The 26,953-nt window shown below is 39.0% G+C and overlaps 1 protein-coding gene across 3 annotated transcripts; it reads right to left on the bottom strand.

The window, feature by feature from the left end:
- Positions 1–5,116: 5,116 nt before the first annotated feature.
- iqce (IQ motif containing E) lies at positions 5,117–26,953 on the bottom strand. 3 transcript variants are annotated; one of them, XM_084397613.1, is made up of 22 exons: positions 26,419–26,953; positions 26,117–26,161; positions 22,714–22,759; positions 22,405–22,557; positions 21,248–21,373; positions 21,077–21,147; positions 20,538–20,651; positions 19,827–19,877; positions 14,781–14,851; positions 14,232–14,304; positions 14,091–14,131; positions 13,814–13,983; positions 13,458–13,513; positions 12,555–12,775; positions 12,154–12,261; positions 11,604–11,697; positions 11,372–11,494; positions 11,182–11,283; positions 8,874–8,977; positions 6,859–6,989; positions 6,543–6,629; positions 5,117–5,985 (listed from the first exon to the last, which is right to left on the bottom strand). In XM_084397613.1, the coding sequence occupies exons 1-22, from the start codon at positions 26,467–26,469 to the stop codon at positions 5,834–5,836; spliced, it is 2,190 nt and encodes a 729-aa protein (XP_084253739.1). In that variant the 5' UTR covers positions 26,470–26,953; the 3' UTR covers positions 5,117–5,833. The 3 variants fall into 3 exon arrangements, with proteins under 3 accessions (XP_084253739.1, XP_084253740.1, XP_084253741.1); XM_084397614.1 differs by having other exon boundaries at positions 22,714–22,756; positions 26,419–26,937; XM_084397615.1 differs by having other exon boundaries at positions 5,123–5,982.

The raw sequence follows: 26,953 nt of genomic DNA, 5'->3' as shown, positions 1-26,953 counted from the left end.
AGAGAATATTACACTAGACAGTGGGAGTCTAGCGCATGTTACAGATTATAAACATATTTACAGTATTTTGAGTAGTATGAATAATATAGATATAAATATCACCTGAGTTTATTGCACTAGACAGTGGGAGTATTGCACTTACAGGCATATGCTTTGGGGGGGCATGTTAAGTGTTCAGAAGGGAAATGGCCTGTGGGAAGAAACTGTTCCTGTGCCTGGATGTTCTTGTGGCCAGTGATCTGTGTCGCCGTCCTGACGGTAACAGTTCAAACAGGGGGTGTCCAGGGTGAGTGGAGTCCGTGATGATTTTACCTGCTCTCTTCCTCACTCTGGAAGAGTACAGGTCCTGGAGGGTTGGCAGGGGGGCACCAATAATCCTCTCTGCAGTCCGGACTGTCCGTTGTAGTCTCCTGATGTCCGATTTGGTAGCTGAACCAAACCAGACAGTGATGGAAGTGCTTAAAACAGACTCAATGACGGCTGAGTAGAACTGGATCAGCAGCTCCTGTGGCAGATTGAACTTCTTCAGCTGGCGAAGGAAGTACAGTCTCTGCTGGGCCTTTTTCACAATGGAGTCAATGTGATTTGCCCACTTCAGGTCCTGGGAGATGGTAGAGCCCAGGAACCTGAATGACTCCACTGCTTCCACAGTGCTGTTCATGATGGTGAGAGGGGGAGTGCTGGGGTGTTTCTCCTGAAGTCCACGATCATCTCCACTGTTTTGAGCGTGTTCAGCTCAAGGTTGTTATAACTGCACCAGACAGCCAGCTGTTCAACCCCCAGTCTGTAAGCAGACTCGTCACCATTTTGGATGAGACCGATGACAGTGGTGTCGTCTGCAAATTTCAGGAGCTTGACAGAGGGGTCTTTAGAAGTGCAGTCATTAGTGTACAGGGAGAAGAGCAGTGGGGAGAGAACGCACCCTTGGGGGGCGCCAGTGCTGATGGTGAGGGTCCTGGATGTGAGTTTCCCCAGTCTCACTAGCTGCTGCCGGTCCGTCAGGAAGCTGGAGATCCACTGACAGATTGTGGATGGCATGGAGAGCTGAGTCAGTTTGGCTGTGAGAAGATCAGGGATGATGGTATTGAAGGCCGAACTGAAGTCCACAAATAAGATCCGTGCATAAGTCCCAGGTCTGTCAAGATGTTGCAGGATATAGTGCAGTCCCATGTTGACTGCATCATCCACAGACCTGTTTGCTCTGTAAGCAAACTGAAGGGGATCCATCAGGGGTCCAGTGATGTCCTTCAGATAGGTCAACACCAGTCTTTCAAACGACTTCATGACCACAGACGTGAGAGCGACAGGTCTGTAGTCATTAAGTCACAACCTGGGTGTCCTGTAAAGAGCACATTCAGGACTTTTCAGAGATACCAAATGTTTGGAGGTTTCACCATGAAAACAACTTCTCCTTGGTCTTTAAAAATGTCTGACATTAATTTAGTGATCAAATGTAGCACTCTTATGGAAATATGATATATTGTAATTATAATTTAAATCGGATTACTTTTCAAAATGTATTTCATAAACCAACATCTCAGGAAAATGTTATGGGGTTTCAAATCAAAAAATGACTTCTGTTACAGAACAGGGCATTGATTTCATACATGTCCACTGTAGAGGACATCAAGACTTAAATCATGTTTATCAGGCATTTTGGGAGACACAGTGAATATGGAAATAAATTATACATCAATATTCCTATGAAATATTAGATATTATTATTAAAATGTTGCTAATTAATTATTACTCCAATTATTACACTTTTTTCATGAAATGTTGCTCCAAGAACACATTAGTGTGCAGATGCAGATACAGTGTAGATACAGTGTATACATTGTATTGAATGGGAATATTAATTTATGGCCATTTTACCCACATATTGCATAAAGTAAAATGGTGAATCTATTCATTCCGTTATATCTTTCATAACATAGTTGCCTTGAGAATCATCTTTTTACACATTTTGGTTACAAAAAATCCTGAAACCCCAAAATTTATTGGTGATTGAAAAGAAAAATGGCCTTGGTTTTGCCTAGACACATATCATTTCATGTCATTTTATTTTTTAATCAACTGAGTCCTGGTGTCCACTATAGAGGACATAGCATAGGCTAACATGAATACAATATCATTTTTCAAACATGTTTTTTTTTTTTACCATTTGTTTCTTATGCTCTAAACAAAATGTTCTGGGTCTCAGAAGGATATCACTTGGCAATACTGTATTAAGTCTGCTTTTTATTGTTCTCATCCACAATTTTCAGCCATTTTACTGATTTTTAACAATTAGTTTTTCTTAATTCAAAGGTTATACAAATGCTAATTATGCTAATGCTAATTATGCTACATAAGTATTAAAAACGTCTAAATACGTTAGCTGCACGTTACGTCTGAAACTTGGGGAGACCAGGGACAGTTGTAACACTTTTTGCCATTTTAGCAATACATCAAAAACCATTTATACTGGAATAACCAATTTGTTATATTATAAACTTCAATCTGTCAACTTCTGAAACAATGTATTTAAGTGGTTTTATGAAATATGTACAGGTTGCAAAATTGATTTTAATACAGTCTCTCTGTTACAACCGGTTGTAACACGTCAGGGACGGTTGTAACATGTCTAAAATATACATAATTAATCAATCATATACTCAAAATGGAAAATATTATTTATCAGTCATGTTATTGTGACTATTCATTTAATGTTTTTAAGGAATGATTACCTTTTTTTCATACTACATGACAAAAAAGAGGTGAAACTGTCAAATTATAATACAAGAAATGTATTTAATGGGTAGAACACCTCAAAAAAGTTTAAACATGACCTCAAACATTTTAATTTGCACATTAAAGCTAAACTATGCAGTTTTTTTTAGCTTGATTAGTTTTTACAATATAAATGAAACTTGGTTGGTGATACTGGGACGGTTGTAACGCCCCAGTATCACCAACCATGTTTTCATCTCATGTGAGCTAGCTTGACTGCTAGTTTGACACTTGTTAGCCATTTCTATTTGTAGCTCACTGTTTTAGTGATTCTAATAATACTTGTTTGAATTCATAGACATTTGATCCTATAACAGCATCCAAAAAAGTACATCAGAAAAAAAAGTAATTTTTTTACCTCAAATCAACCTTTTTTATATAACTCCATCTAGAAGTTTCAGATGTGGCTCCCTTTTAGCAAGAATGGAGGGAAACTAATGGAGCATGAGCACAGTGAGTGACATCACTGTAGGTTGTTTCTGATTGGTGGAATTCAAAGTGTTACAACCGTCCCCTGTTACAATTGTCCCTTGTCTCCCCCTATTATAAAAGTATTATAAACGTTATAAGTATTATAAACTTTATAAGTAGGCCGATAAACGTTATACAAATACGTTAGGCTATATTATGTTATAGTCTGAAAATGTCCCCGACTACAATGATGCATTCTAAATTTGCATTATCAGTTGATCCAAGATCCAATTGGGTGCAGCTTCTAGCAATTATTTGCATACTGAATTAATTTATGATTGGTCTTTTTAACATATTTTATTGGGCAAAGCCAAAGTCATGTACAAAATTATCTTCCAAATAGCACGATGTATTATTATTTTGTGTCTTTTCAACAAAAGGTTAACAAAATGTCCAGGAGGTCTAACAAAATATTTTGTTTTATTTATATGAGTTTTATTTTTTGTTGCAACCCCTCAGTCACCATGAAATCAAAATGGACAATTTATATTTTAATGTAGGCTAATATTGAAGTATTTTTTTATTCATGTGCACTCCTGTACATGTAACTTTTGGCCATCTAGCGGTTAAAAGACAAAACTGCATGTATTTTGCAGAAGAACATTGTTTGGTTGTGCGATCGGCTCTGCATAACTGTGCGGAATATGACCCTTCACAATAGATAGATAGCCTGATGTTTTACAGTGAGCTCTGTTATAGAGCTACATTAGAGGATTTATCTGTTCAATAAAATACCTTACCTGTTGAGAGTTAAAACAGCCGCCATCGCTTTTACATTTCAAATCCCTCCATTCTAGCTATCTCCGAAAAGCCAAGCCAATGTCGATGTTTTATTACGAGCTCTGTCGCGTTCTCTTGGCCTCTGTCCAGGTGATTCACGGAGGTTCGAGATTTAGCTGATCCATGTCAACCATTCTAGCTCGTTGTGACAACTACACCATAAACAATTAGCTACTTTTAGGTTAGGCCTATATTTAGTGCTGTCAAATCGATTACTCCAACCCAATTAACAAAGGGAAAGACTAATGCAGTATGTGACACCTGAATTTACAGCAAAAGAAGGTTTATACAAATCTACTATATCACAGCACTGAAAAATCTCACCTGTAATTATTTTTTAATTGAATTTCACAGGAAAGGCTCTAATTTACTGTAAAATGTTTAATAAGGACATGTAATTTCAGTCACATATTTATAGTAAACATACATATATCTACTGTAATTTTACAGTAACAGCTGTAGAAATGGCTCATTCTAAGTAAGATTATTTTTACAGTACAATTGTAGTAGGCCTATTCATTGTACAATAATAGCACACTTAACACTAATATGCATTTCTAATAGATGCTCACTGGTCAAAAAATAAATGAGAGTTGAGATTTCACAATAAATCTTAAGTATGTTAAAGCTTTACAAACACTTCAATAAAAACTTCTCCAACCTACAACCACTGATAGCAGTGGCAATCAATTTTCTGTCATTTTGAATAAAAATTAGTTTTAAAAATCATTATACTTAAACCTTATCCAGTACACCACAACTGGGAAAGAATCATTGTTTAAAAAGATTGGGATGCTTGAGGAACATTCAGCTCTTAAAGTTTCAGGAGTCCTGAAATTGAATTCAAAGAAATTAGGAATATCAGACATTCAAATCTTGTTGGGGACAAATGTTGAAAACCACTGATATATGATATAGCCTACTGGTGTTTGTGCCTCCAATGTATTAAAAAAACATAATAGATCACATAATTGTACTGTATTTATGTTAATTTCTGAAATTTAACAATCAGGTAGCCATTGCTAGATAGAAAGTTAGACTAAATAATGAGGAAATTGTATTTTTACACTCTTAGCACAAATGACAAACGTTTAGGAAATCAAATCTTTAATAAAGAAAAATCGAACACAAATTTAAACACAATGGCACAAAAATGTCTTAAAAAGACATCGAAACGAGAAAACAGCTTCACATTTTTTCAGTGCCATTACTGGATCAATACAGATTCGTCTATAATAACATGAAACACACTGACAGCATTTAACTGCATTAACAGCATTTACTGACATTTTTCCCCAATCTGAACTTGAAGTTCTCTTATACAGCAATGTGTTTGTGGAGATTCACAGTACTTTTGTATAAATCAGAGGTGTACCTTAAATGCACACAATGGCTTAAATATACTTTATAAGATAGGTTGCTTAGTGTCATGTGTATATTTATCTGAAATGAAAAGTATATGAAGCATATTAAATCCCTGATCCTCGTTTAAAGATGATCTTCCAACACAAGGCACTTTTGGAGTTGAAGACACGACTTCTGAAATGTCTACCTTATTTGAAGGTTCAGTTCCTAGAAGTCAAAAGAATGTGACCGTAGCAAAATAATAAAGTGTAAAATCACAAAGCCATAATGATCTATCATCCATGATCTGTGTTCTTCTATGTACAGTTATTATTGCCCATATAAATGACAGTTTGTTTGTTTTAATTCCCTTTTAAATTGTTCATGTAATAATGTGTGTTCCAAATTAAGAGATTATTAATGATACCCTTTGAGGTCCAAACTGTAAAAAAACAACAACAAAGAGCTAAATCAAGTCATTAGCATTGAACGGACTTAAGCATTTTTCTCTTTTTCTCAGTGGCCTTGAAGGAGACACAATGATGTCATCAGAGTCGTCTGAATCAGTGGTCTTTGGAATCGCAGTGGCTGGTTGCTGTTGGTGGATCTTCAGCTCTTCTTAATACCAACAAAACAAAATCGTAAATGTCATTACATTAAATAGATTCAAAGCTATACTGGTGTTTTCCGACATACACTACCATTCAAAAGTTTGAGGTCAGTAAGTCAAGGCAGCATTTATTTACAGCAAAAAGAGTAATATTGTGAAATATTATTCAAATGTAGAATACCACTTTTGTATTTGAAAATATTTGAAAATGTAATTTATTCTTGTGATGACAAAGCTGAATTTTCAGCATCATTACTCCAGTCTTCAGTGTTACATGATCCTTCAGAAATCATTCGAATATGCTTAAGAAATATTTCATATGATCTTATTTAGTGTCTTTTATTATTATTTTTAAAGAAATCATAAAACATTTTTTCAGGAATCTTTTGCTGAATAGAACAGCATTTATTTGAAACAGAAATATTTTGTAACATTATTAAATGCCTTTGGTGTCACTTTTGAACAATTTATTGCATCCTTGCTGAATAAAAGTATTAATTTCTTTTAAAAAAATCTTACTGACCCAAACTTTTGAGTGTAATAGGAATGAGTTATATTTTCAGACCTGGTATTGATCTCTTGTCACGTAGCTCATCATTATAAGCAGGATTTAGTTTCTCTTCAGTCTCCTCGCTATTATTCTGAGTTACACCTAGAAGAATATAATAAAAAAAAACATCCAATACAAGTTACAGTGGTTTTAAAGAGAGGTCAGTATAAGAGATTTAAGGATGGCCAGGTTTATATCTTTGATTACAAAACTTATTTATGGTTCATTAAACGTCTTATTGATCTTAGATTGAACAAAGAAGAATACTAACATGAAGTCATATCAATCTCTTCAGTGAGAACAAAGCACATTATTAAAGATGAATAATCACCTGAGGTTTGCGTTTTGTTGGTAAACATGGCCTGTGGGGATGCTGTGGGCAGCAGTGGAGGGGTGGAGAGATACCGCTTTTTCTGATGAATGAAAGATTCAGACTGTGGCCGTAGATTCACCGTAGACGCCCTGCAAAGTCAAGTCAACGTATGTCTGTCAGGAGATCACCTGGCCATGCATGCAATCATATTCACTCAAACCAACTGTTGTGACTGCATTCTTGCATTCTCTACCCAGCACATCATCTGTGCAAGGTTTATTTTTTAATGGAATTTATATAGTATAAATTTGCAAATATGCTAGACAAGCTGAGAGATTAGTGGGTCTTACATCAAAATGGCATAAATCATCCCCTGTATGGCGTAATAACAAGTTATTATCTGGAAACAAGCCATTCATTCATGATGTATGGGCAGAGAAAGGTATATGGGTCATTGGAGACTTGAATGGTGAAGACTCTTTACTAAGCTTTAATGACTTGGTTTCACTTTATGGTATCCCTAGACATTCCTTATTCTTTTACTTCAGACTTAGGTCAGCTCTCAAAGCACACAAAGTTGTATGGGGCTCAGAGATAAAGGAACATCCAGTAGTCGGCTGGATACAGGTCGCCCCAAAAAGTGTCGTCTCTTTTCTGTATGCCAAGTTTCTATCATATTTATCTCCTAAACCTAGTACGTTAGCTTGGGATCGCTCAATGGCACTCAGAAGTAGAGAAATAGACTGGAACACAAGCTGGGATAATATATGTAGCTCCTCTCATAATCCAAATCATCAGTTTATTCATATGAAGATATCTCATAGGGCGTATCTTACTCCTAGAATCAGACACTTAATTGGTCATGCTCCTCATCCATTCTGTACTTTGTGCTCACAAAATGCTTTGGGAACTTTTATGCATATAATGTGGGACTGCCCTAAGATTTGTGATTTTTGGAACAAGGTGTTACAATCATTGTCTGATCTGATTGATATTCAGCTCCCTATGGACCCTGTTTTAAACCTTCTCAATGATGACTCTAAACTTGAAGACATGAATGAAAGATCTAGAAAAATTTGGCTAGCTGGTCTTACAGCAGCCAAGAAAATCATTGTTCAAGTTTGGGTTCCACCCCACAACTTAGCCCATAAGCATTGGCTGAGTACTTTTTTAGAGATTCTTTTTCTTGAACTTTCTTCTGCCAAGATCAACGGCGCTACACCTCGGACTATACAAACATGGAGCAATGGAATTGCCAGAGTTCAGGACATTTTACTAGAAAGGCACTAAGTGGACTGTTCTATAACACTGACTGTGCTACACTAATAGTTATGAATGGTGAATGTATTGCTATGTATCTCTGTATTGTCACAATACCTCTTTGATATTGTTATCCAACAAGACAATAAAAATGTAAGTACAAAAAAAAAAAAAAAAAATTTGCAAATATGCATAAATATGGAAATATGCAAAAACTGTGTAGTATACAGTCAAGCCGAAATTTATTCAGACACCTTCAACATTTTTCACATTATCATAGTTTATTCGCTGTAGTTTAGAAAATGGTAATAAAGTATGACAAGAACTCAGAGTTATCAAATCAGTTGATATTTCACTAGTTTTGGCCATCCAAAATGAGTTAGGTTGAATAGCTGTCAGCTGTTAAATTTAAGTACACAGTTAGATAATACCAATTTAGGTCAACTAATTACCAAGCAATGCTTAATTTTGTTCAATCTGTGGTATAAAAAGGTCGCATTTGCAATTAAAGAAAAAACACTTAAGCAAAACATGGTCCCAAATTTGTATACATTTTACTGGTAGTCCACTGTATGAAGAATATTTGGCATAATATGTCAAAGTTTACTTTATTTTGCTATCCTCACAATGAATGAACTATAGTGTCCTGCACCCAATAGTAAAAAAATATAAAAAATTATATCTGGTGTCTGAATAATTTTTGGTTTGACTGTGTGTAGTATTTCAGTGTAGTGGAGTAGTCATTTAGTGTATACACTATGTATCTAATTCACCTGTCCATCCTCAGAGTGCTGCGTTTGAGATGAGCCCTAAAGACAGCCTGCAGCAGAGTCACTTCCTCTTCCTGTACAGCCTGAGTGTTAATACCAGATTGGCTCTGAAATATATGGTCAAGGAGTTTAAAATTGTATATCAGTGGTCATATATCGATGCTGGAATCTTAAGTCTTTAACCCTTAAAGACCTAGAACATTTTTGGGGCGCCTGACTCACCTGTACTTTTCTTTGTTTTTCTAACCCATTCTAGCAGCAAGCATCAAGTGCCATATATCATTTTAAACAGGAGAACCTAAAGTTTCCAGCTAGCTCATTTAAAGTCCCAGTTTTACATTTCTTTTGTCAGAGAATTTATGAAATTAACAGGATTTTAAGAAACACGGCAGCAAAAAATGTGGTGTTTTCAGTGTGAACTCAAACAGAACTTCCTGAAGTTTTGTTTTTTTCTTTTAGAAAGTTAGACTTGGTTGTTTTAGACTTCCAGATGAAATTTTGTCTACATGTAACAATCCCTCAGCAAGTTATAGCCATTTATTATAATATTATTCTAGGCGTTTTTGAGTAAAAACAGGTGTATTACATTTACTGACAATGTAGATGTGTCCAAATAAGTTCAGGAAGTAAAGTAAATAGAAAAGTTGTTATATTACAACAGAACACTGAAGCAAACATTTTTCTTCAGAAAATTATATTATAATTTGAACATGAACAACAAATGCAAACAATATAACAAGTAGTGACAACTGTGCAATATAAATACTAACAATACAATATACAGAGTGTAAATGAACAAATGGTTCAAATAATCTTCACAAACTAAATACAAAAAGAAATAAACAGTGCAAATGAAGAAATGGTTCATTGAGGGTAATATACTGAGTGCTAATGAACAAATAGTGCAAATAATCTTTATAAACTTTAAAAACTAAATACAAATAGATGAATAAACAGTGCAAATGATTCAAACAATCTTGTGAATCAGAAGGTTCCACCAGGTCTAACGACTCGTTTAAAAAAATCAATTCTAACACATCCTCCGATTTGTACTTCTGGTTTTTTTTACATACTCATGCTCTTTCATGTTTTATGCTCTTTCATGTTTTGCGCTCTTTCGTGTTTTGCGCTATGGTCAAAAACTTTGCATCCGTTAGTTTTCATGCGTAGTTTTCAATGCATTGCGTTTGTTAAAAATGTATAAAGAAACGTGATTGGTTGTTAAAATCACCAATCACTATGTTTGTTGGTTGAGTTGATGACCGTTTGGACGAATCTGGGCATGGGGGTGGGACTAAGCATCAACAATCGTTCCTGTTTGGCTCAGAGAAAGAAACCACATGTGTTTCATTGACGAATCACTGCTGCAGATTTTGATGACGCAATCACCGGCACTACGCAGCCTATGAATGACCAATAGAGACAACCGTGATAACACGGGAAAGCTGTGAATCTCATCTTTACGGTGCATTTTAAAGCATACAGATTGGATTAGCGACTCAAAAGTTATTAAACATTTTAGAACGATAGTTATTTTATGCCGCGGGCGGCCGTATCGGTCTTTAAGAGTTAAGTAAAGAACAAATGTTCGCTTCTGTCATGCTCATTTTGCAATCCAGCTAGTTTTCAGTCAGCTGGTGAAATGGTAGGGTTGTGTGACGTTTTTTTAGGGAGGGTTTGTAAGGGTAGCGCTGTGGGGAAACTGGCCCCACAGTGGAAACACAGCTTGATTTTGGCCTCATGGCTTGATGTCCGAGGCTATAGGCCTCACCCAACACACTGTTAGCCCTGGCTCGCACTGGCCCGACAGTGGAAAAAATGGCTAGTGTGTGCCACCTGGCCACCTGGATGTGATTGCTAGCACCTTGCAGTTTGCACCTTGGAACCTATTTCCGGGAGTGCGTTCTTGATCCACCATTCTCATCTGTTTCGTGCGGATGGGCGGCCGGAGAGTGTTGAGGGTTTTCTGTTAGAACGTTGTCGTGTTAGCAGCCCCTAAGTTAATAACTAATGATCTTCGCAACGGAAGTGAATCAATCAATCAAAACTAACTTTAGCTGGACAATAACTTTATCCTAGAGCTGCTGTAAAGCCAAACAATCTCTGTAACTGTAATTTCCTATTATCACTGTAAAGCTGCTTTGAAACTATTCATATTGTTAAAAGCGCTAAATAAATGAAGGTGACTTGACTTGACTAGCAGATTGCATGTAAAGGACCTATCAGTCTATACCCTCTAGAGTTTCATGACTGAACTATATATATCTGTAAACAAACTGTGTATAATAAAAAATCCCATCAAAAGAATTACCATGGCAACAAGGACAGTTGTTGGGTCTGCTTGCCTAGGTCCATCTATCTGCCTCTGCCTGATTAGATGCCCTCTGAGACAGGATTGCAAGAGAACTAGATCCTAAGCAAAGGAGCAGAAGAATAAAGGAAGAGATGAATAATCTGCATTCACTGTGGGAGTACAGTTCATGTCGATGTGTTGTACCAACCCGTGTTCGGTGTGAGAGCCAGTGTGTCTGGATGATCTTAGCTGCTTTGTTCTTCTCTATTGACGCAACCGCTGATGACGACAATGGTTCTGTGAGTGTTAATGATAAAGAACCGTCCCGAACCTGTGAGATGACAAATTATATAGACTGTGACAGTTTCATTTCTATGAGTTGCCATCTTCACTGTCTTGAGTTAACTGTGTGTAGCTAATAAGTATTTTGAAAGTATTACCTGATTTGGATCTTGTACTAATCTGAGTTTTCTCTCCTCATCTAATTTCTCTTTTAAACAGTTGATTTCTACAGTCAGTGCACCCATCTCCTGCCTGTAAATAAAATACCATGAAATCTAAACTGACATTACATACTTTCTTAATAAATTTCCTTGCTCATGATTCAATGCTTGTTATTCTACAGAAAAAAAAAAAAAATCATAGAAATGTAATAACTTCCTATACGACTTTTATGACTTTTCTTTCTGCATACGTAACCAAGGTGTTTCACTCAGAAAAATGTCACAGAAATGTGACAATATTCCAACAATAATCATTTCAATCATCACAATCATTTCTCTAAACATCTCTAAAGGAGCACAAATGCTTTCAATATGAAAAAAAAAACCTGTTTAGAGCACTGGAAATATAAATCAGGCTTTAATAAGTTTGTCTCACATAACAGTAAAATCACATATGATTCAATCTTGTGAGAATTCAGCGTCTTCCAAAACACCACCAAAATATAGTTTTAATTCTTGATTCCTTCATTATGTTTATATTACAAACCTGTGTGTTTGCATGAGTCTCTCATGCTCTCTAATTCGCTCCTTCAACGCGTTTTCTACCTCTTTCAGACCGTCATCCTTCTCAGCAGACAACTGCTTTATCTCTTCACTGATAAGACAAGACAAATACGCAAATAATCAGAATTACTCTCAAAAACGTTAAACATTTCAGAAATAGAAATATAATAAATGGGACATGTTTCCACTGTTTTTAACATTGATAATAATATAAAATATTACTAGAGCACCAAATCAGCATATTAGAATGATTTTTGAAGGATCATGCGTCACTGAAGACTGGAGTAATGTCTTTTTTTTTTCGGTAATGACTTTTCAAAATATATTTAAAATTGTAACATTTAAAAAATCTAATGCTAGTGTGTATGCTCTGAGAACACTCACTCTCTCTGGGATAGTTTTTCCTGTAGTTTCTTTTTCTCTTCTGCCAGTTTCTTAAATGCTCCCCTCAAATGCACATCATTCTCGGTAATCTCAGACGGCTCCATCTCTGTGTTGACAGAATCACTCTGATTGGCCGATTCTGGCTCAGTGGCTTTCTCCTCTGAGTTCTTCTGTGAGTCTAATGCTTTAGTAATATGAAGATTCTTCATCTGCTCAACTCTCTGAAAAAATTAGACAAACAACATTCACATGATCACATCAAATCAAACTTTATTTATAAAGCACTTTAAAACAACCAAAGTGGACCAAAGTGCTGTACAGAAAAATAAACAAAAAACATCAAATACATACTTTATGTATTTGATGATGGACATGATCATTACTTTCTACAAGTAATGCAACAATAACCAACAGCAGCAATAACAGCAGCAGCAGCGTAACAGATCTATTCCGCCAAGACCAAATATATACACACACATAAATACATATACAGTTTCTATACATATATACTGTATATATGGCAATATATTAGATAGATCTGCTACGCTGCTGCTGCTGTTGGTTATTAGTACAGGACTTGCTACTGCCAATACATACACAACACGCTGCTGTGAGCAAGTAAGACATGTTGCTGCTGTACAATATAGCGTACATGAATTACCCGTAGCAGATCTATATAGGCGGAGCTGGGGAAGGTGGAGGGTATCTGAAAGAACACTGCACTGCTAAAGGCAAAAGCTAATCAAGTATTTTAAGGTTTAGCACACAAGCTCATTGGCTACTGATACAACAGAAAACAATCAGCTGTGCTCTATAGAGAATGATATGATCGCAAGCAGTTTGAGTTAAGGACCTATTAGCCTGTGCCATCTAGAGTTTCATGACAGAACTTTGTATATATACCTTTTCAAGTTCCAGGATTCGTCGCACAAGTCTCTGTTTACTCCAATCCATATAACCTGTAAATATTAAAATATGATGCATCATTTGACTGAATTCAGCCTGGGTGTGGGAATCATTTTAAATACAAAATATTTTTTCTGCACATTTCAGCTTGTCATGCTAGGAGAACAGCTGGCCATTCAACTAAACCAGTTAAACACCAAATTGGCCAAGTCAACAGACCAGCTAAGACCAGCTAAGCATCTTAGGCTGGCTTAAGCCAGTGTGTTAGTTCATAGAAAACAATGTTTGGTATAATAGTGTTTCCAGTTCTACTGTGAATCTAAGTTAAGATGCGCCTTTGTAAATGTAAGTACCCTTGGCGCGGCACACAGGGCTGTCCATCATGCTCATCTCTTCCTGTGTCAATTCTTTTTTGAGTTCTTGGTTCTCATCCTCCAGTTGTTGAACAGTCTTTGTGAGTTTCAGAACTGTCGCACTAAGGGTCTTGTTCTGACGCCTGATGTCTTTGCTCTCCATCTTATTACTGAAGAGAGTAAAAAAAGAGTGAGAGAAAGACTGATACAAATCACATGGAATCAAGAGGAACCATCAAACTATGAGTAAAATTAACAAAATTAACAATGCTTGTACCTTCTCTCAGCTGACTCCAACAGTGTTCGCAATCTTTGTACCTAAGCATGAAAAATAAAGAACGTATTAGTAAAAAAAAAAAAAAACCAGAAGGTATATATTGTGAAATACATTCAGTTTATATAAAATAATATAAGCTACCTCCTCAAAGTAGGTTTCTACAGTGATCTTCATTTCCTGCATGTTGGTAGTTTTGAGGTCACCCTGAAGGTGACTGCAATGGCAAATACACAATTCATCAGTTTAGGTACAACATACATTGGGGTCCAATACATTGGAGTCTCTAGTTTATGTCAACATAATATTTTAAATACTGAGTGAAAATTTCAATGGAAAATTCAAGAGTTTCAGAACATCTTTATGCCTATAGTCTTATCATATTATTATTACTGTCTAAGGGGGTGTTTACACGACATTGTTTTCAACTAAAAACTGAAAACCTTTCATGCGGTTTTGCCGCATTTACACAACAACTGCATTTTAGAACTTTTAGATACCGGGTATCAAAGTGCAAGTTTTTGAAAACGATACTGTTATTGTCTCCATGTAAACTACAATTTTTTTTTTTTTTTACTCCACTTAGCCTACAACTCTCATGTTAAAGTTCTGTTAAGTTCATTCATACTGTTTTGATTCACCATGACCTGATTAATTGCATGACTGTATAATATAAATGATTTGGCATCAGACCTCAAGGCATTCTCTTTTTCTTTGCACTGCTGTTCCAATCGTAGAATCCTCTGTTTCAGTCCATTAATGATCTGGTGTGTTTAAAAAGAGAGAAATACAGTTTTTATTTTATATCATTCATCAAATTAAGAAACCTTGTTCTGAAGAAACGAGATTGTTCCCTTTCGAGGGAACTCGCGATGTGTCGTTGACGCTTTGGGAACGCCTCCGCGTGATTACGTCTGAAGCACATATGTCAACTAGTCCAATGGAAAGAATGAGCGTCACGGGCGGGTGACGTCATGACCAGGAAGAGATAAAAGCACATCCGGTGCAACTCGCGTTAGCTTTTGTGCCTCAGCAAAGCGCTCAAACTGTCTGTGAATATTTACTGTTGTCTGTCTCTCATATATATATATATCAATGGCGAAACAATTATTCAGAGCTTGTGCTTCGCCTTGCCCTCGTTATCTCACGGGTGGGGATACACATGAGCTTTGTTTGGGAGTGGAGCATGCTATGTCAGCCTTCGAGGGGGCTGACTGTCAGCAATGTGAGCGTCTCCCGCTACGCACGCTCCGTTCCCGCTTGTCCACATTCGAGGATGATGGACAGGCTCGCGAGCCTCAGGGCGCTGGACCCGCTGCTGCCGAGGCAGCACAGAGAAGGCTCACCTGGGGTTCGCAAATGGATCTCTCGGCAGGGTTGGAGACGGGCCCGGCCTTATCTCCTCCTTTACCCGAGGGATCCATTGCTCTCTTGCCGGTGTCGGAAGCCCGCGCTGTGGCTTCTTCCGCCCGGGAAGAGAGCCCGATGCTTCGGTGCTCTAGCTCTGAGGAGGTAGAAGTACTGAGTGTTGGTGAGAGTGACACAAACACAATTAGGGGAGAGGATTCGCCATCCCTTTCCCCTGCATATGAGGAGCTTGTCGAGGTGATAACTTTAAATTTGGTTGAAAAATTTAATATTGACTGGCCAGCAGAGAAAAAAGATGCTCGTCTTAAAAGCAAATTAGACGAGCGCTTTTTATCATCTAATATATCATCTTCATCACGGGCCCTTCCATTTTTTCCTGATCTACATAGTGAGCTATGTAGCTCATGGGACAAACCCTATTCATCACGTCTCTTCAGTCCCCAAGTACATACATATTCAGATATAAGGGGGCTGAAGGAATATGGTTATGGGTCGATGCCCCCGGCGGAACAGATGCTCGCGAGCTATCTGTCTCCTGGGTCAGCATCGTCCCTGAAAGCGCCCGTGTTGCCTAATAAACCCCTAAAAATTACATCTAATTTAGTGGGTAAGGCTTATACGGCAGCAGGTCAAGCTGGAGCCTGTCTGCACACGATGGCAGTGCTCCAAGCTTATCAGGCAGACCTGTTGGAGGATATTGATAGGAGTGAGGGAGTTAGTCCCGATGAAATTCGAGAACTTCGTCGGGCCACTGATCTTTCTCTCAGGGCTACGAAGGAGACCGCTCGTGCTATTGGGCGGTCTATGGCAGCCCTCGTAGCTACTGAGAGACACCTTTGGCTAAACTTAGCTGAAATAAAAGAAAAAGATCTGGCTTTTCTGTTGGATGCCCCTATTTCTCCCTCTGGTCTTTTCGGTGACTCAGTGAACACAGTTGTTGAGAGGTTTCAAGAAACAAAGAAACAATCAGAGGCTTTTAAAAAATTCCTTTAAAGGCATCCCAGCCAAGCTCCTCACACCGTGTGGTACAGAAAATGAGTGTTGCGTCTCGCGCTCCTCCTACTAAATCATGGGGGCCGAGCCAACACTCTCAGCCGAAGTCTTCTAAGTCAAAGCCGGATCTGAGGACCGTTCTTATGGCGAAGAAGGCTTCGGCTCAAAAAAGGTCCTGACGCTTCGGCCGTCAGACCGTTGAGGACAGCCCCAGCCGAGGTGGAGCGGTGTTCACCTCATTATACGGTTCCCGTTCCACTTCGGGGTCCTCAGGGGACCGTTTTGCCAACCCCGCCACCCTTGGTGCCTCGGGGCGCAATGGTTTCCAGCGAGCTCACGGCTCAGTGTCAACTCGACATTGCGTCAGACTCGCGCCCTCTGAGGGGGGTTCAAAAACAGTCAGTTCGGTTGTTTCCTGCCAGTATGCTTCAGGTCGCCGAGGTGGCTGTTCCTTTAATACCAGAGGCCAGTCTCGAGAGACTGGTACCCTTAGTAGATTTTCTGACAGAGTGGAAGAATCTGACAAATATATCTCCATGGGTCCTGCACACAATAGAGAAAGGTTACAGAATCCAGTTTGGTTCTCCTCCGCCTCGTTACAACGGGGTGTTACTCACGTTAGTACACCCCGGGCAGGCTCTGGTAATGGAGCAAGAAGTAGAATCTCTTTTAGCGAAAGGAGCTATAGAGCAGGTGTACTCGCCCGACAGAGAATCTCGGTTTTACAGCCGATACTTCATTGTTCCAAAAAAGGATGGGGGGTTGCGTCCCATTTTAGATCTTTGTCAGTTGAATCGTGCAGTCATGAAACTCAAGTTCAAGATGCTCACACTCAAACAGATTGTGACTCAAATCAGATCCGAGGACTGGTTTGTCACGATAGATTTAAAGGACGCTTACTTCCATGTCTCCATCCTCCCTCAACACAGGAAGTTCCGGAGGTTTTCTTTCGGGGGCAAAGAATACCAATATCGGGTGCTTCCATTCGGCCTAGCTCTATCACCCCGCACGTTCACGAAATGCGTAGATGCAGCTCTGGCACCGCTCAGGCTGCAGGGGATACGCATTCTGAACTACATCGACGACTGGCTTATTCTGGCGGAATCAGAGCAGTTAGCGGTTTGGCATCGAGATGTCGTCCTCGCTCACATGAAGAAATTGGGGTTGAGACTCAATACCAAGAAGAGTGTGCTGTCTCCATTACAGAGAACCACTTTCCTTGGTGTGGTATGGGATTCAGTCACGATGCGGGCCACGCTATCGCCCGTTCGTGTAGCTGCTATCCTCGTAGCCACGAAAGAGTTGAAGCTATGCCAGTCACGCACTGTGAGACAGTTCGAGAGACTGTTGGGTCTCATGGCAGCAGCGTCCAATGTGATCCCCTTTGGCCTACTGTACATGAGACCCTTGCAGTGGTGGCTCAGAACCAGAGGGTTCTCCCCGAGGGGAAACCCACTTTGTATGATCAAGATCACACGGCGGTGTCTCCGTGCCTTGGTTATATGGAGGAAACAGGGGCCAGGGGACTGGAGACTCCACCCCGAGGTGGTGGAGCTCATATGGGACTTCTACGGCCAAGCAGAAGTGGATCTGTTTGCGTCTCAGCATACGACGCACTGTCCACTTTGGTTTTCCTTCACTCAGCCAGGGGCTGGACACTATGGTGCAGACGTGGCCGAGGCTATGTCTGTACGCGTTTCCCCCTGTTGCTCTGCTCCCAGGAGTTCTGGAGAGAGTCCGCCAGAACGGAATAAGTCTATTGCTAGTAGCACCACGTTGGCCGAGTCGAATCTGGTTTGCGGACCTAATTCATCTCCTCGACGGCCCTCCCTTGGAGATCCCAATCAGGAGAGACCTTCTGTCTCAGGCAGGGGGCACAATATTTCACCCCCGGCCGGAGATTTGTAAACTATGGGTTTGACCTCTGAGGGGGCCCAACTTATAGAGAGTGGTCTCTCAACTGAGGTTGTTGAGACCATTCTTAGCTCCAGAGCTCCAGCTACGAGGAAATTATATGCACTTAAGTGGAGAGTTTTCACGTCTTGGTGTCACCAGCATCAGCGGGATCCAGTCAACTGTTCAGTTAATACAGTACTTGAGTTTCTCCAGTATCGCTTTTCATCAGGTTCATGTCCTTCTACCTTAAAGGTCTATGTGGCGGCCATTGCGGCTTTCCACGCCCCGGTGGGTAGTACGTCTTTGGGTCAAGACCCCCTGATTATACGTTTCCTTCGTGACACCTTGAGGCTGAGGCCTGCAACACGTACTAGGGTGCCGGCTTGAGATCTGGCAATAGTTTTGGAAGGCCTTTCAGGGGCTCCCTTCGAGCTCCTAGAGTCGGTTTCAGAGAATTTTCTGACATTCAAGACCATTTTTCTTCTAGCTATTTCGTCCCTAAAAAGAGTCGGAGACCTTCAGGCCCTGTCAGTTTCTCCCACCTGTCTTGAGTTTGCACCTGGGATGGTCAAGGCATTCTTATACCCTAAACAGGGATACGTCCCTAAGGTGCCAACCAATATTCTGAGGCCTATTGTACTGCAGGCCTTCTATCCTCCTCCATTTGCATCTTCGGACCAGGAAAAACTGAATCTCTTGTGTCCAGTGCGAGCATTGGATATTTATGTCCACAGAGCTGCCCAGTGGAGAAGATCAGATCAGTTGTTTGTCTGCTTTGGTTCACCTAAGAAAGGTCTTCAAGCTTCTAAACAGACTATTAGCAAGTGGATAGTCGAGGCTATCTCTCTTGCATACGAGTCCTCTGGCCAGCCGTGCCCTTTGGTGGTTAGAGCTCATTCTACTAGGAGTATGGCGGCCTCTAAAGCCTTTTTATCGGGGGTTTCCCTTCAGGAGATTTGTGATGCGGCGGGATGGTCTTCGCCTCTCACATTTGTGAGGTTTTATAGCCTGGACTTGGAAGCTGCCCCAGGTTCCCAGGTGCTTCTTACTTAGTTTGCCGACAGTTTGTCATCTGGCATTTTGTAAGTCTGGCGTATTGGGTATTCTCGTTTCCAAAGCGTCATCGACGCATCGTGAGTTCCCTCGAAAGGGAATGTCTCAGGTTACGACTGTAACCCTAGTTCCCTGAGAAGGGAACGAGACGATGCGTCGCACTGCCATACTTCCTGCATCCCAGTGATCGACTTTGCTTCGGCTTTACAAGCTAACGCGAGTTGCACCGGATGTGCTTTTATCTCTTCCTGGTCATGACGTCACCCGCCCGTGACGCTCATTCTTTCCATTGGACTAGTTGACATACGTGCTTCAGACGTAATCACGCGGAGGCGTTCCCAAAGCGTCATCGACGCATCATCTCGTTCCCTTCTCAGGGAACTAGGGTTACAGTCGTAACCTGAGACGTTTTTATAATAGTATACTCACTGATCTAGGATCGGTCTTTCTGTCCACTAAACCCCTTGCATAATCTGGGTCCTATATGATCAACGCAAAAATAATTATTTAAAAATTATGATATATTATAAATATATTAAAATGTAATTTATTCCTGTGATGTCAAAGCTGACTTTTCAGCATCATTACTTCAGTCTTCATTGTCAAATGATCCTTCAGAAATCATTCTAATATGAAATTTGCTGCTCAAGTAACAATTCTTAAACTTTTTTAAAACTAAAAAAAACTTTTTTCAGGATTCTTTGATGAACAGCATTTACTTTAAACTGATTTTTTTTTTTTTGGAACAATGTAAAAGTCTTTACTGTAACTTTTGATCAATTAAATGCATTTTTGATTAATAAAGTATTAATTTCTGAAAATTAAATAAAAAAAATTTAGTATTCAAAAAATCTGATCCCAAACATGTGCATGGTAGTGTACTGTATGTCTGACAGTTATCTGCCCTGTAAATAATGGGGTTTTTTTAGCTTTCATGACAATCAAATATTCAATAAAATATAAATCATATTCTTTTCAGTTTGAACAGTTTGAAAGAATAATGGCAGTTGCAGTTACACATGTGGTGTAAAACAGGCCACACACTAAGCTACAAATTTACACAATAAAAGGGATGTTAACACTCATATAAACTATTCAAGCTCATCTCTACTGCTGGATTTACTGACAATTGCCCATCACCTTCGCTGGATCCAGCAGTTGTTCGATTTGTCTGTCTTTCTTTGTGTTGTCTTCTTCAAGACGACGCAGCTTGGCTTTCATCTTGTCAGATTCAGCCTTTAGGGATTGGATGGTCTGAGAAAAGGGTGAGAAAATATGTGTACATGCAATTTCAGTATGCATACTTCTAGTTCATAGATAGCAACATTCTAGGCTGGTGATAGGAAATCTTTTACGCAGGACAAAATTACGCAGTACAGAAATAAATCTCAAAAAACCATTTCCTTGAATTTCGCATTGATATTTCCTGAAATCCAGTGAAAATAATACACCATCCAGGAACATTTGGCATGCTATTTTTTAACAAACTATGATTTGGGACACACTAATCCTAACTACTAATCCCTGATATACATATAGGACTGACAGTATTGAGAGTTTACATAAATCCAAATTCGTTGAAAACATGCTATCTGATGTAATCAAAATTCTAAATACACATCCTGAAAAACACTTGCAGTATTACGTCAGCGAGTGAGTGTGCGAGAGGTGAGCATCACCTTTTTTAGATCAATTATTTCATTATACATTTCTTCCTTTTCTTTGTAGACTGGGGTCCCTGGAACATAACCTGATAAAGAATTGTAAAAAAAATAACATGGTGACAAAATTAGAAAAATAAAACCTGTTATATGATCAACTTAAGTTTGATATATTTAGTTTTATCTCACCGTTAGATGGAGACCGGGAATATTTAGTTTTTTTCATTTCTAAGGCCTCCTTCAAGTATTCAGGTGTGCTGGTCATGGAGATGCTGGTTTGTGTGACACTGTAATCTGCTCCTTTTGGAGACTTCCCTGAAATAAACAAAATGTAACCCTGTAAAGCCTGACGGTAACACTTTAGTTTAGGGTCCAATTCTCAATATTAATTAGTTTTTTATTAGCATGCATATTACTAGGATATTGGCTGTTTACTAGTACTCATAAAGCACATATTACAATACAATGAAGATGTACAAATAAATGTTCCTTTAAAAGCATTTTAACATGATTTTCCTGAAAAAAAAAAACATGATGTATGGACAATTAAGTAAGCCTAAGTTGCTTGCTTCAGTCCAGTAAATGTTGATCTTGAAAAATATATATATATATATTTAAAATGACTTTAAACAAATCAGCAACTATTTTACAGCAAAAAGACATGTGCACCACAACCTGAAGGTGGACATTTTTAGAATTATACTAAAAGGACTTTTACTTGCTAAAAAAAAAGTATACGCTATCAATCAGAGGGCAGAAAGCATGTTGTAATTTTAGCAAAATTTTATTCATGTTAATTTAGAGGCCTTAGAAATAAATGTAAACAATATGGTTTATAGAGTTAAATATATTTGCATGTCTTTCAAATGCATAGCTATGATAGAGCACACAGTTTGCTATGAATGTGATTTCTGTGATGATGATCTGTTTTTGTCTAGTTTTCCAGAAAATGTTTGAACATCTTTAAAACAAGTTACATCTATCTGAGAAGCAAAATTGCATTTTTATGAGGTGCAGATCTGAACTTTGGTTGGTTCTTAGAATGTAAACGTGTCTGAAAAATAAAAAAAATTGGTAGAAGACACATAAGGTTACACTTTATTTTAAGGTGTCTTTGTTACACTGTAATTATACATTTAAGTGCTGAGAAATATTAAGTAACTACATGTACTTACTATAGGGTAAGGAGGATTAGGGTTTGGTTTGGTTTAGGGTTAGTTGCATGTAATTATGCATAATTTATAGTTATTACTACAGTAACTACATGTAATATATGTAACAATGACATTGTAAAATAAAGTGTTACCAAACATTACATGCAGAGTTATTTAAAAATAGTAACAGACCCTGTCCATCATTCTGTAAGTGCAGCCAGACGTCCCTAGGTGTACCAGCCGGAGGGGTTTTACAGTTTTGGAGCAGTGTCCCTTTCACTGTCCTCCATGATGTTACTGGAGTTTTCTTCAAATGCAAGTTTGCACTGTTCAGGTACGGTGACTCTTTATTTAAATAAAAATATGTATTATTTTAAAGGTATATTTGCAGTGTAGCTGCATTAAGTAAACACAATGAAACAAGCAAATTTCACATTTTTACAATACTGTGTTGATATAATGTGCAGAAAAGGTGGTGGCATTTGTGTGGCTTAAACTTACTAGGAGAAGGAGGTGGTCTGCCTGAAACTTTCTTTTTTCTTGACTTCTGAAAAGAAATCCAACAATCAAGACACATAAATGTGATACCATATAGGCGCAAAGATCCAAGAATGAAAGAGCAACAGTTGAACTAAGGAAACCGATTAGCCTAAAATCTTAAAGTCAACATGTAATCAAAATTGACAATTCTTGTTTTTTAATGTAATATTTCTGTATTTATTATCAATTATTTATCCATGCCCTCCTAATCTTTAATCAAAATAACTTCCCCTCCCTCTTTCAGCAACATCTCTTCTCTGATGGTGAAGCACCTGGCTGCAGCCTGCAGATCTGGGCGGGGGTGCACCTGGGGCGGGGCTGCACGTCTCTTCCCGCCAACATCTCTTCTCATTGGTTAGTTAGTGGCGTGAAGTCATGACGTGATTCTAACATGTTTTCATTCCGATGTTCATCGCTGCATGGTGAGTACATTACAGGCAAGCTACTCTTTTTTTGTTCTAATTTTATTTACATTTTATTTTACAATTTTTAATTCTGAAGTGGCGTTTAGTGTGATGTTAATTGGTGTAAAAATGAGATCGTGTAGTGCTAACTTTACTCATCATATCACACAAATAACTAGGACAGCGTAGGTCTGTGTGTGCGTGCGTGCGTGCGTGTGTGTGTGTGTGCGCGCGCGCGTTTGCGTGGTGTCTGTGGTTTTGGTGGGATTAGGATATAGTGTTAAAACCATAGGTTAAAACAGAGGCCCTTAAAAAGAAATACAGTGGCAAAACTAAACCAGGAGAAGAAATATAGGATTTAAGAGTTAATAGTAATATACAAAGATATATTGTAGGATATTTTTTTCTATGAATACATTGATTAAATGTATTTTGATATTATTGTTATTAATATATATAAATATATATATAAATATAAGGTTATGAAAACCTTCAAGCTTTAAAACTATTTCAAACTTTTACGATAGGCTTTCTCAAGCCAAATTAAAGTTTGTGTTGACAAACTTTTTTAACTAGTTTGTTGTTCATAAACCAAGTCTCTTAGGTATTTTACAGACAAAGCCAATAACACTCAAGCATATCTTGTCTAACATTTTCCTATAATATGTTTAAAATATATAACAAATAAATTCCTTGTATGACTCTGTACTATGTTAATGCCTCTCTTTAAAATGATTCCATATTGTTTGTTCTGTATTTTATCTAAATTAGGTGTTGTGAACTGGAGTGCATTTTCCAGAAAATATAGGCAAGAGTTCCGGGTGCCCTACTCGCTGACCCTGTGCTTGCACTGCACTGAAGTATACAAGCACTGCCCACCTGGGTCTGTGGGTGATGGCCGAACGGGAGTCCTGCGGGGACTTTATTCTGAGAAGGAGGCTGAGGGCTATTGCTCGGTTGACTGTTTTTTTTTTTTCAGGCTGAGTAGATTGTGTGTGAGTGTGTGTAAGTGTACGTACGTGTGTGAGTGTGTGTGAGTGCACGTACGTGTGTGAGTGCACGTACGTGTGTGAGTGCACGTACGTGTGTGAGTGTACGTACGTGTGTGAGTGTACGTGTGTGAGTGTACGTACGTGTTTGAGTGTACGTACGTGTGTGAGTGTACGTACGTGTTTGTGTGTACGTACGTGTGTGAGTGTACGTACGTGTGTGAGTGTACGTACGTGTGTGAGTGTACGTACGTGTGTGAGTGTACGTACGTGTGTGAGTGTACGTACGTGTGTGAGTGTACGTACGTGTGTGTGTGTACGTACGTGTGTGAGTGTACGTACGTGTGTGTGTATGTGCACACATACAGATAATCACGTACATCAACCGTACACACACACGCGTACGTACACACACACATACACACACATGTACGTACGTACACACACACACACACACACACGCGCGCGCGTACGTACGCATACGTATACACACAGACAGACGCGTACGTACGCACACTCACGCACGTACGTACGTGTGTGTGTGTGAGTGTACGTACGTACGTAGGTGTGTGTGTGTGAGTGTACGTACGTGTGTGAGTGTACGCACGTGTGTGTGAGTGTACGTACGTGTGTGTACGTACGTGTGTGTGTGAGTGTACGAGTGTGTGTGTGTGAGAGTGTGAGTGAGTGAGTGTACGTACGTGTGTGTGTGAGAGTGTGAGTGAGTGAGTGTACGTACGTGTGTGTGAGTGTACGTACGTGTGTACGTGTGTGTGTGTGTGAGAGTGTGAGTGAGTGAGTGTACGTACGTACGTGTGTGTGTACGTTTGAGTGAGTGAGTGTACGTACGTGTGTGAGTGTACGTACGTGTGTGTGTGTGTGTGTGTTGTGTGTACGTGTGTGTGTGTGTGTACGTGCGCATGTGTGTGTACGCACATACATGTGTGTGTACGCGTGTGTGTGTACGTACACGTCTGTCTGTGTATACGTATGCGTGTGTGTACGTACGTACAAGTGTGTGTGTGTGTGTGTGTGTGTGTACGTACGTACGCGTGTGTGTGTACGGTTGATGTATGTGATTATCTGTATGTGTGCATATCTCTTTTACACAATTATTTTTGTTTTGAAATAAAAGTTATCACTGGTTTGAGTTTTTTTTTTTGGAGTTGGCATGCATAATATGGGATACAGACAGAGATTGACAATGTACTATATGTAGTTAGTTTAACTTAAAACTACTTTATTGGCAAAATGTTTTATAATAACCTAATACACAAAAATAAACAAGAACTATTACAGAGGAATGATTAAAATAAAAAATATATAAGGTGCCATTAATGTTTACAGTAATTTTGTAATTTACAGAATGTAAAAAAAAAACTCTAATTCCTTATGTTTACCTTAGATCAGACATAGTTAAAACTATGGATATATCCTCAACTACTTTTTGCTGCTTTCATTATTACTTTAGAATTGTTTTAATACTTTATCATTTTATTAAAGTATTATTTCAAATTTGCGCAAGCGTTTTTAAGACGCGTGATGTCACCACTTAACGCAAATACAACGCCTGGCTGTCAGCGCGATATGGCACGAGTTTTCAACCGCATTTCCTGTTTACCGTGGCGTCGACGTCATTACTGTGCCACTAACCAATGAGAACCAGGTGCGGCCCCGCCTCGATCGACGTCATCACTTTGCCCCTAACCAATGAGAAGCGTTATGGGCGGGGCTGCAGGTGCAGCCCCGCCCCGATCTGCAGGCTGCAGCCAGGTGTACTTGCTCTGATGACGTGTTTACAGGCGCGAGGGCGGGGCAAACTGTCACTCATATGAGATCGACCAATAGCAAACCACAATGATCCAATCAATTCCCGATGGACAAAATCAAGTCCCGTCCTAAATCCTTTCTTGTTCGAGAAGCCGTGTCACTCAAACATACATCACAATAGGGAAGAAAAGTCTATCTCACCTTTTCAGTGTCAGACACATAGCTGCTACAGAGACTGTCCTCTGCCTTGAAAACAAACAACATAAGTCACACATGCATGAAACATAATAAAAATATATATATTTATATGAAACATTCATATACATAGCCTACTATTGATACACTACCATGACACGCTTTTTTATAGCGTGGTAGCAATGTATTTTTACCATAGTGCATCTCCAAAACACATGGTATTGCACGATACTTTTTGCTAGTGTTACAGTCCAGGAGATCTAACGTTATACGAATAAGCATCATGAACTAACGTTAACTGTACTTACCAGATCCTCCACCTCCTCTTCTGTGACAAGTTCTCCAGCTACCACAGACATTATAGCCTGTGATGATGGCCTGTGTTTATTTCATCATCACCTTTTACAAACAACAGGACCATAATCCTTCCTCATAGAGTATGATCTATGGAGGTACGACCTGTAATGTCCGAGTTTTATGATGCAGCGGGAAATTTTTCTAATTTCAAAGATATGTAACGTCAAATCCTAATATAAACCAGCATAAACGAGCATTGAAGTGTTTAGGGGCTGTTAAGAAGTTCCCAAGATGCAGCTGTTTCCTGATGTCGCCGTTAGGAAAAGCAACAGATCCTACGTCGATATTGTGAGTGAAAGCTACAGATGTAACGCAATAATGTTGCACAGCGTCGTTTCGCGTCTCTCTTCGTTGTACGGATGTAATGTGCATTACTGTCGTCTAGCAACTGAAAATGTTTAACATGACAATAAACATCAAACCAAACGTGTTCATGTGCGTCAGCACTGCGCAATACCTGCGCACGCTGTGAGCGGTCGCCTGTAT

The sequence above is a fragment of the Rutilus rutilus genome (assembly GCF_951802725.1).
Source record: "Rutilus rutilus genome assembly, chromosome: 2".
NCBI classification, from domain to species: domain Eukaryota; kingdom Metazoa; phylum Chordata; class Actinopteri; order Cypriniformes; family Leuciscidae; genus Rutilus; species Rutilus rutilus.
Note: the sequence above shows the minus strand (reverse complement) of the source record. Positions and strands in the feature narration are given on the sequence as shown.